This window comes from Dipodomys spectabilis, unplaced genomic scaffold, assembly GCF_019054845.1.
Source record: "Dipodomys spectabilis isolate Male_0828 unplaced genomic scaffold, ASM1905484v1 ptg000266l, whole genome shotgun sequence".
Lineage (NCBI taxonomy): Eukaryota > Metazoa > Chordata > Mammalia > Rodentia > Heteromyidae > Dipodomys > Dipodomys spectabilis.
The window spans coordinates 900351-911780 of NW_024870943.1; the positions used below are offsets into that span (position 1 = coordinate 900351).

An 11430-nucleotide genomic window follows, 5' to 3' on the forward strand; every position below is an offset into this window, starting at 1 on the left:
TGACCCGGATACTCGCGTCTCTCCCTACAGGGCAGAGTGGCACCTTCCTCCTGGCTGCTGTCCATCCCATCACGTGTCCCTCAGCCTTTGGGAGGGGGCCAGGTGCCATCTCCCCAGGGACCTCAGGGAACCTGCATAGGTCCAGGTCTGGGTTCAGGCCATGCACAGGGAGGGCTGTCAGCGACACACTGGCTCCTTGAGGGAGGAGATCAGTGAGGGCTGAGCGGAGGGTGGGCCGGAGCCAGGCACTGGAGGCCCAAGCACTGGCTCTTCTTCCAGCATCAGGCAAGAGACAGAATTGGAGGAACAGGAAAGGGCCGGCTCAGAAGCCCAGCCTGGCCCTCTTGCGCTCCTGCCTAGGCCCCACCACCCTTTCCCCATCCACCTGCCTATCTGGCCCCCAGACCCTGCATGGGCACTGCCACACTCTGGCCCTCCCGGGCCCCTGCCCGGGCACCACCACCCCTCCCACCTGCCACTGCCCGCCCACCCACAGCCCGCACCAGTCAAGGCCTCCAGGGCAAAGTCCTGGTCCTAGGTCAGATTCTCCAGGACTGGCTTGACCTCGCTCTGCAGGGTGCTGGAAGCAGAGGTGAAAGGGCTGGAGCCTGAAGCTGATGGGGCCCACAGCTGGGAACTCAGTTCAGGCCTGGCCACCCCCTTGCATCTCCAGACTGCTAGCCATGCTGAGCCACCCCTCACCTCCCTTCCCTTCACACCCCCTCCCCATTAGGCTCGCCGCCTCCACTGCTGACTCTTCAGTCTACAGTGAAGCCAACACTGGCAGGAAGCAGCAGGGAGCAGTGGCAGCTGAACACAGTGGTGCACATCTGGAATCCCAGCCACTGAGGAAGCCCTAGCAATAGCTGGGTGTGGTGGCACCCCTATTCCTAGCAGTGTGAGCAGCATGCACAGACCAGGCAGCCTGGGCCTACACATGCACTCTGTGAAATATAACCAAGGTAAAAAGCACTGGGCGCATGGCTCAAGTGGCAGAATGCTTGCCAAGTGAGGTCAACCCTCTCTATCACTACAAAGGAAGGAACAGTGTAGCTGGAGAGGAGCATAACAACAGCGAGTCCCAGCTCACCTGTTGTGGAGGATGGGCCTGATCTTCTGCAGGGAGTTGGCCACATTGAAGCGGACTTTGGCGACGGGGTCCCCTGCCATTCGAACAACGGTGGGCAACATGTGCTTGGTGGTGATGTCCTGCCTGCACACCTCTGACAGAACCTGGCCAAGCATGGGCACACAATCAGTACAGTCAGTGCCTGACAGCTGGGCCCGGGTGTCAAGGCGGCAAGAACCCTCACCGGCATCCAAAAGGCACACACAATTGACACCACCTCCCCGCAACTACGATTTACAATGAGCTCAACTCTGAACACGCAGCCAACGGTGTGTCTCACACCAGGTCACCCACACCCAGTCCAAGGGTGCCGGAGGCCTGGAGTCCACCCAGCTCTGGATGTGTAGAGCTGGCCCTGGCCCCCGGCCTCTCCACTCCCAAATTTGGTGTCACGACGGGGCTGTGTGTGCCTCTCCCCTGGCAATCCGGCTCCTGGGTACAGTTGGCGCGCGAGCCACACTCACGTTTATGCAGAAGAGCATGGTCATGCGATGCAGGTAGTTGGGGTCTCCAGACATGGCCAGCACTTTGGGGATGATGGTGGCATGGGCCCACTCCTTCCTGAACTTGTCCACCAGCTTCTTGAGGTTGCTGGTGGCTGCCTTACAGATGGCATAGACTGCAAGGGGGACAGGAAGGCTGCCACGCCGACTCCAGTGGAGTCTGCTTAGCATGGGAAACCATCTATCAGACCAAGATAGGGGCTTCAGAGACCTATCTCTGAGTTTTGGGACTTCACTGAAGTCTACCTCAGAGAATGGGGCTTTACAGAAACCTATCTCCAAGTTTTGGGGCTTCACCAAAGTCTACCTTGGAGAATAGGGCTTCTAAGAGGCCTACTCCTGGAAAAAGGCTGTCAAGCCCCTGGGAAAGATGTGTTTCTGCCTTTCTTTTCCTCACTGTATAAGAGTGCCTATTAATCTTTTACTGTTTCTGCTGCTCATTGTGCTTACTCATTGTCAACGTTCCCTTATTCAAAGCTCTTTCTTAAGAGTGTTGACGACTCCAATATCTGATGAATGTCTCAAAAATATGACTAACTCACCAGAGTTAAGTGCTACCCTGCAACCCCTCTTATGAAGGCTAGTAGACAAGTTATAAGCAAATATAAAAGTATTGGGGGTTTCACAAAGTCACTCCAGCAGAAGGAATTGTAAGAAATTTACAAGAAGCTGTAGGCACGGCTAGAACAGAAGGAATGTATGGCAATTGCTGAGATAACTACTTAGGAGAAAGAACTTCCTGGTACTCTCATTTACTGAGACTTGCTAGATCTAGGCCTCCGTGACCTTACTATTAAAGAAGGACCAGGAAAAATCTTATGGGATAATTAAGGCCTCTATAGAAATAAGGTAATGGTTAGTTGGTGACAAACGTCGAAACCCATTATATTTCTTAGAGATAAGCCGGAAACAAGTGCCTTTCAGGCGACCAGCTGGTGACCACCTAAGAATGAAGCCCTGCAGCAAGATTGTGTAAACTTTTGCCCTTTCAGGCGACCAGCTGGTGACCATCCAAGAACGAAGCCTTGCAGCAAGATTGTGTAACCTTTTGCCCCTTTCTTATGAAGACTTCTGTTATAAAAGTTTGTTATCCTCTGCATTAAATCGCACTCACACTCAGCACTCAGCATCCACTCCTAATGTGTGTGAGTTGTCTGTTTGCCATCTCCCCATCCTATTCCAGGTTCCTCCCCTAGGTATCCTCCGTCATCCCGACAGAACCCGGTCCGTGGCAGAAGGCCATGGGGGAGTGTTAGAGTGGGTCAGGGCTCAGCACCAGCATCCCTCAAGGTTCCAACAGCAGGGGGCTACACAGACAGAACAGTGGCGTGCCCCGCCCACTGGCTGCCAGCTCCTTATGGCAGGACTCACCATGGTCCACCAGCCATGCTATGCACAATGAGTTGAGTTTCTCATCAAAGAATTCCACTCCCTGCCAGAGGAGAGAGGTGGTGAGGGCTCAGAGGGTGAAGGAGGATAGCCAGCCTCCTCTCCCCTCCCTGCCCTACCCGGCATGCCCTGGATCACGCACCAGCTGCCTAGCCACCAGGAACATGTACTCAATAATGGCCAAATGCACCCGCCACTTGGCGTTCTGGGCTAGCTCCACGATGGCTGGCAGAAGCGACTGGGACAGCTGCCGGATGGCGAAAATCTCCTTCACATAGTCCAGGTTGGAGATGATGTTCAGCCGCACCTCAAGGGACTGCAGAGGATGGGGATCCAGTGATGCCTGGCCCAAGGCGGCCCTGAATGGGGGGAGGGGTGTGCCACCCCACAGCAACACCCTACAGACCTGCCATATCCCCAAGGTCACTGCCCCAGCCCCAAACTGGCCCTGGGGATACCTGCTGGACTCCGCAATGGCCATCGATAACCTGGGTGGGGGACTCGGGGAGGGAATACTCACCTGTCCCTCAGCTGGGCCAGGAAGAGTGGCAGGAGGTGATCAATGGTGTTGTCTTTGCCCAGAAGGGGAGAGAGGCCGATGATGACAGAGGCCAGGGCAGACTTCACGTGCTGGTTGGCATCTGACCCCAGTTCCTGGGAGGGAGCGGGGAGGGAGGCCCAAGGGGACCTGCCTCAGCCTCCTCTGCACATGATTGGCAGGGGGTTTGGGGGCGGGCTGCAGGGGTCCTGTCTCCATCTCCTTGGCTGAAGACCATGACCCAGGTGCCTGGGGCATTTCCACAGCCTGTTCTGGGCCCTCTTTAATGCCCAGCTGACTCCCTCCTCCAATCCGGTTACCTTGATGCACAGCAAGATCTGGGTCATGATCACTTTCTCCCGACAATCTGCAGAGAGGTTCTCGCAGAACGCTGCAGGCCAGGGCGGGGGATGAGATGGTGCCGGCTACACCTCCACCCTGAGCCCCCCCTCCTCAAGCATGGGTCACGGGCACCCACCTTTCACCTTGTGGGAGTCCGCGGCCCTCACCTTGGCCTCACAGTCCTTTATCAGCTTCTAGAAAGCAGGCACCAGGTCTGTCCTGGTGATCTCAAGCCCCACTGCTTTCTGGAGCTGTCAACCTGGAACCAGGGAGAGGCGGGATGTGTGGAGGTCTGGCAGCCTCTCTCAGTTATTGAGGACAAAATCCAGGCAGAAGTGGTGCAGAGGTGTGGAGACTAGGCAGGCTGCTCTCCCCAGAGCCAGGCCACGTCCCCAGCAGCATGTGCCAAAACCAAAGACCTTAGTTCACACTGTCCCAAGTGGGCTTTCTGTGACCGGATCCACAAACATGCCAGCGATGCAGACTCTCCCGCTTTTACATTTACACTAAAATATAGTGGGCTGAGTCACTAAATGGGCAGGGGAGCTAAGGAGAGACTTCTCAGAAGAGAGAAGAATGGCAAAGAAACACAGGAGGATATGCTCATCATTCCTGGGCTTGAAGGAAGTACAAATCACAACAACCCTGAGATTCCATCTTAATCCAGTTAGATTGGCCAGCATTGTGAATTCGAACAAATGCTGGCAGGGATGTGGAGAAAAGGAGCCCTACTGTGCAGCTGGTGGGAATGTGAACTAGTGCAGCCACTCAGCACAGCAGTCTGCAGGTTCCTCCAAATACTAAACACAGACATTCCCTCCCACCCATTCCTGGGCATCTACGCTGAATGTCATGACAAGGACACCTGCACACCCATGTTCACTGCCACAGTACTCACAATAGCCAAGATATGGAAACAGCCCAGATGCCCCACAGTAGATGAGTGGACCCACAATGTGGCCAATGGAACTTTACACAGCCATTAGAAAGAATAAGATAATGTCACTTGCAGGGAAATGGATGGAACTAGAACAAATCATGTGAAGTGAGGTAAGTCAAGATTGGAGATTAACAGCGCACATTTTCTGATATAAGGAAGTTAGATCTAAAATGCACTGGGATATGACAAATGCCACAGGATTCCAGAGACTCACACACAGTGAGACCAAAGGAGAATAGTCTTAGGAGAGAATCACAAAGGCCCAATGCCTAAGCGTCTCTTCATATTCATATAAAATATTACACATATGGAAACAAATCCCAAGATGTGGAAACAAAATACATATATATATTTTGGTTTTAGCTTTTGATTTTTCTGTGTTCTTTATCTGATAAACAGCCTGTTCTCATGTTATGTTTGGGAGGGTCCAAGGAGGGAAAAAGGATGGAAAAAAGTGCATCCATGGAGCTCACTGGACATTGATGAAAGTGAACTGCTCAGCTGGTGGGTAGAGACGGGAGGGAGGGCCTGGGAGGGAATGAGAGAACAGCAGGGACTCACTGCACAAAAGAAAATGTCCTGTCGAAACTAAACCAAGATGAGTTAAACCATCTTAACAGGGCCATATCAAGTATTGAAATAGAAACAGCAATAAGAGTCCTCCCATCTAAGAAAAGTCCAGGACCAGATGGTTTTACAGTGGAATTCTACAAGGCCTTCAAAGCAGAACTCACACCAACACTCCTCCAACACTTCAATGAAATTAAAAGAGAAAGTTCACTACCGAACTCATTCTATGAAGCCATCATAACCCTCTTCCCAAAACCAGGCAGGGACTCATCAAAGAAAGAGAACTATACACCCATTTCTTTGATGAACATTGATGCAAAACTTCTCAACAAAAGTTTGGCCAACTTCAACAATTCATCCAAAAAATCATACACCACGATCAAACAGGATTCATTTCAGGGATGCAAAGCTGGTTCAATATACCCAAATCAATTAATATAATTCATCACATCAACAAGAGCAAGGATAAGAACCACATGGTTTTCTCAATAGGTGCAGAAAAAGCATTTGACAAGATCCAACACCACTTTGTGATAAAGGTTCTGGAAAAATTAGGAATCCATGGGACCTTCCTCAATACAATAAAGGCTGTATATGACAAACCTACAGCCAGCATTGTACTTAATGGTAAAAAACTAAAGCCATTTCCTCTAAACTCAGGAACGAGACAAGGATGTCCACTCTCTCCACTGCTCTTCAATCTAGTATTAGAATGCCTAGCTACAGCAATAGGACAAGATGCAAACATAAAGGGGATCCAAATAGGGAAAGAAGAAATAAAACTCTCCATATTTGCAGATGACATGATCTTGTATTTAAAGAATCCCACAGACTCCATTCCCAAATTACTCAAGCTGATTCAAAACTTTGGCAAAGCAGCAGGGTATAAAATTAACCCTCAAAAATCAATGGCTTTTTGTATGCTAACAAGGAGAAAAGTGTGGCTAAAATTAGGAAAGCAACTCCATTCATAATAGCCCCACAAAAAATAAAATACCTATGAATTAACTTAACCAAAGAAGTGAAGGACCTCTATGATGAAAACTTTAAAAACTTGAAAAAGGAAATCAAAACAGAACGTAGAAAGTGGCAAAAACTCCCATGCTCCTGGATTGGAAAATGGCAATACTTCCCAAAGCTATGTACAAATTCAATGTGATACCTATCAATATTCCAACCTCATTCTTCAAGGAAATAGAGGAGGCAATCCAAAATTTCATATGGAACAATAAAAGACCCCGAATAGCAAAAATAATCCTTAACAGAAAGAACAGTGCTGAAGGAATATCAATACCAAATTTCAAACTCTACTATAAAGCCATAGTAATCAAAACAGCTTGGTATTGGCACAAGAACAGACCTCAGGACCAATGGAATAGAATTGAAAACCCAGAAATGAACCTACAGATGTATAGCCATCTAATCTTCGATAAGGGAGAAAAAAAAAATTGAATTGAAGAACGACAGCCTCTTCAGTAAATGATGTTGGCAAAATTGGTTAACTACTTGTAGAAAACTAAAACTAGATCCTTATATATCACTCTGCACCAGAATCAACTCCAAATGGATCAAAGACCTTGGAGTCAAAGCAGACACTCTGAAAATATTACAGGATGGAATAGGAGAAACCATTGGTCTCCTTGGCACAGGCAGAAATTTTCTTAATAGAGATCCAGAAACACAACAAATCAAAGAAAGGTTGGACAAATGGGATTGCATGAAATTGCAGAGCTTCTGCATGGCAAAGGACATAGCTAGCAATATCAATAGAAAGCCCACAGATTGGGAGAAGATCTGCACTAGCTATACAACAGACAAGGGTCTCATATCTAAAATATACCTGGAATTCAAAAAATTAAATCCCCCAACAACAAATCTTCAAAGAAACAACTGCCCAATAAATAAGTGGACTAAAGACTTAAAGAGAAACTTCTCTGAAGAGGAAAGAAGGATGGCCAACAGACACATGAAGAAATGCTCAACCTCCCTAGCCATAAAAGAAATGCTAATCAAAACAACATTGAGATACCACCTCACCCCAGTTAGAATGGCAAAAATCAAGAACTCCAATAACAACAGATGGTGGAGGGGATGTGGACAGAAGGGAAGCTTACTTCATTGTTGGTGGGAGTGTAAACTTGTTCAGCCCATGAAATTCTTATCTCCAATTCTTATCTCCACTCTCTGGTGGTAGAGTGCCAGCCTGGAACAAAAAAGCTCAGCAACAGTATCCAGGCCCAGTTCAAACCACTGGACTGGCACAAAAGAAAGAAAATAGAATGAGACATTTCTGTGCAGGAATTTCTTTGGCAATAATGGCCATTTTTTTCTAAAAATGTTTTCATCCCCAGAGAACTCATTTGGAGATTAGAGGTAAGCATTTCATGCATATTCCTGAAAGCAGGGTGATCTCTTTTCATGCCTGGTCGTTTCTGAGGAGGTAGCTTCATTCTCTAATTCCCTGCTCATTTTCATCTTAGCAGTGGTGATTTTGAAGCAGAAATTTGTCACTGTGCTCAGGAGAGGATCAGCAGTGACTCCTCACCCTGGGTTTCTGGTCTACCTCATTGCATGTGACTCCATTCCTCACCTGGACCCTCCTAGTCTTGCTGACAATTCTTCTGCCCTGTTCTTGTCTGTTTCAAGAACATGCATTTGCCTTTCTGTGTCTGACTTCTTGCATTTCCCACAGCGATCTGTAGTTCTACACATGTGGCAGCAAATGACAGGATTTCCTTCTTGTTCCTGGCCTAGTTGTACTTTGTGATGGAAATAGACTACATCTTCTTTTTTGTGTGTGTGAAACATCTTTTTATTAAACAGCAAAGCAGAAATGCAACACAATTTTAAATGTTTGTAAATTTAGGTCACAAAAGGGATGCAAAAGGGATGTTTGCAGTACGACAATTACATCTTCATATAGTTAAAGTCATTTATGAAATCTTATACTAGAACATAAGATTATCCCATGATTAAAGTATTTCAAATCTAATAACCATAAGCTATATTAGTGGATCTCATTTCCTAGTTTAATAACTTAATATTACCTCTGATATTGATTCCTTTACCAAATGGAATCTATGAACTAAATTTTTAGAAATTGTTATGAGAATGACTAAAATTCTACCAACCAATTAGTTAAATTTACAGAGTGAGATAAAAATACTGAGCTTCCCATGCTGCTGATCACATGTATGGTGTATAGTGTACACCACTATATGTTATAGACTTTGATAGACAATTTGCCCCAGGAAAGTTAGAATGAACTTGTGACTTTAAATGAGCATCATTATTCCACAGTACTGTGAAATTTGGGAAATCATGTATTCACTTAACCACAATTTTTAAAAAAAAAGAACATCAGGGAAAGTAGGGAGCGAAGGGATGGTAGGGGGAAAACAATGGAGGGGGAAACAATACTCAATAGGAACTGTACTCATTACCTTGCTAACGTAACTGTAACCCTCTGTATAGTATCTTTACAATAAAAAAAATTTAAAAAAATACTGAGCTTACCAATTATTATACATATAAAATTCTCTCATTCATGATTCTACTACCAGTATACTCTTCAAGGAATTTGGTAACAGTTCATTGACTAGGTACAACAAATAAACCTTGCAACCAAATCCTAGAGCTGGAATAGCATAGCATGTGGTGTATGTAAGATCAGTCAAACTTAACCCATTTTCATATATATATATATATATATATATATATATATATATATATATATATATCCTGGAAGATCTCTTCTGTGCCAGAGACAATACAAATTGGGAGTGAAAACATTTGGAGTTGGTTGCTATGTTTATCACATTATATTTTTACCTATTTCTATGTATTCCTCCCAGACTTTCTACTTCTAATCAATACATAACCAAAATTTTTTTTTTGGGGGGGGGAGTCCAGTCATGAGGCCTGATCTCTAGGCCTGGGTGCTGTCCCTTCAGCTCAAGGCTAGCCCTCTACAACTTGAGCCATAGCGCCACTTCCGGCTTTTTTCTTTTTGCTTATGTGGTGCTGAGGAATCAAACCCAGGGCCTCATACATGCAAGGCAAGCACTCTACCACTGAGCCACCATCGCAGCCCATAACCAAAATTCTTATCTTTTCAGATAGCAAGGGGGTTATTTCGTGCAAAAGCAAGTTGGTTCTTTGTTTTTAAACAGATCTCAATTTGATAATTTAGTTTCAACAATCCTCTTTATAGTCCAAATCTGCTTTCAAATGATTAAAGAGAAACCATCAGTCCTATATTATTATTAGAAAGTACAACTGACAAACTTTAGGCAAGGTTTTGGTTAACTTCAGGACTTACAGATCAGATTGCTGTCGGGTGATTACTATCCAAAGAACTTTTACAAATGTGAAATTATCTTGACTTAGGAGAAGGTAAATGGGAAGGATGAGGCAGATGGAGGAGAGGCACACAATAGTGAACAGGTACATACATAAAGCTGAGCATTCAGTACATGACTTTGGTCACATTTTAACAACATGGTTATTTTCTTGTATATCTTATTAAGTAAGCGTGTAATAAAAGACTAAGCCTATATACAAAAGCAAATTCAATAAAACATTCATTTTCAAGTTTCATAAATATATGCAATTCTAATTATAAAGTCTTTACAACACATCTGCACATTTTCTTAGACTAACATAATACACAGACTCATGGAAGTCTCCTCTTAAGTAGTTAATTTTGCCTAGATTTGAATTTTAATAAACATTCAACGAAGCCACAAACAAAGGTACTGTAACGTTTGGAATCTTCCCTAATTTTAAAGGGGAGAGAGAAGGAGGGTGGGGGAAGGGATGGAGAGAAAGAAAGGGGGAGAGAGACAGGGAGAGAGAACCAGCAATTCCGTAAATTCGAAGGGAACTAAATCTCTTACTTTCTTTTACTTTTCATGTCAGTTGTTTGGAAAACACTAGAAGCAGACATGAGGTTTTCTATATATTGTCCAAAAACATGGTCTTTTGATTTTAGCTTCAGGTTTTCTTCCTTAACTACATCTACTCTTGCTGAGAGATCTTCAAGTGTGTGTTGGAGTTCCAACACTTAATTAATGTCGTGCTTTTTCCTCCAGTTCCATCTGATTTTCAGCATCAACATCCATGTCAGCTTTCATCATCCTGGCACTGAACTGTGCCTCAGACTCAAAAATTCTGATGAAAGGTCCTCAAAGGCACCCGGAGGGGCGGCATCTCAAGATCATGCCTCTGGCCCGCGACTCAAGCACCGACTGACCAGGCTAAATCTTCTTTATGCATTCATCCACAGTTGGGCCTGTGACTCCACTGCTCTGAACCTGGCTGACTTTGCTACACATGACCATGTTCAGTGTCACTCATTTCTCTGCAGACACCATGGAGCTTCTGGGTTGTTTCTTGGCTGTGGTGAATAGTGCCCCAGTAGACATGGTGTTCAAGGACCTACATATTCTTGAGAATATGCCTACATATTTCATTTTCTGTTGTTTTTCTCGGTCAGTTGTTGGGCCTAAACTCTGGTACAGGGTGATGTTCTTCAGCTCTTCAGCTCAAGGCTAACACTCTACAACTTTAGCCACAGCACTACTTCTGGCTTTTTCTGCTTAGGTGATGCTGAGGAATTGAACCCTAGTCATCATGCATGCAAGGCAATCAGTCTACCACTGAGCTACCTTCTCAGCCCCTCATTTTCTATTCTTTTTTCTTGTGGTCAGTCATGGGGCTTGAACTCGGCCTGGGCACTGTCCCTGAGCTCTTCAACTCAAGGCTAGGGCTCTACCATTTGAGCCCCAGTGCCACTTCCAGCCTTTGCTGCTTATGTGGTGCTGAGGAATCAAACCCAGGGTCTCCTGTATGCAAGGCAAGCAGTCTGTCACCGAGCCACCTCCCCAGCCCCTCTTTTGCTTTTGAAGACAGGGTCTCAACTCTGTATTCCAGGCTAGCCTTGTACCTAGTATCCTCTTGCCTCAGCCTCCTCAGGGCTGGAATTTCAGGTGCATGTCACTAAGCCCAGCTGCATTAT

The 11430-nt window shown here is 45.9% G+C and overlaps 1 protein-coding gene and 1 pseudogene across 1 annotated transcript; both read right to left on the reverse strand.

The window, feature by feature from the left end:
- Window positions 1-534: 534 nt before the first annotated feature.
- LOC122125523 (serine/threonine-protein phosphatase 2A 65 kDa regulatory subunit A alpha isoform-like) lies at window positions 535-4778 on the reverse strand. The gene is made up of 9 exons (XM_042700062.1): window positions 4767-4778; window positions 4038-4095; window positions 3880-3950; window positions 3539-3675; window positions 3164-3335; window positions 3004-3064; window positions 1594-1748; window positions 1091-1233; window positions 535-580 (listed from the first exon to the last, which is right to left on the reverse strand). The coding sequence occupies exons 1-9, from the start codon at window positions 4776-4778 to the stop codon at window positions 535-537; spliced, it is 855 nt and encodes a 284-aa protein (XP_042555996.1).
- A 5527-nt stretch (window positions 4779-10305) lies between these two features.
- Window positions 10306-10549, reverse strand: LOC122125484 (annotated as a pseudogene).
- Between the last annotated feature and the right edge of the window lie 881 nt (window positions 10550-11430).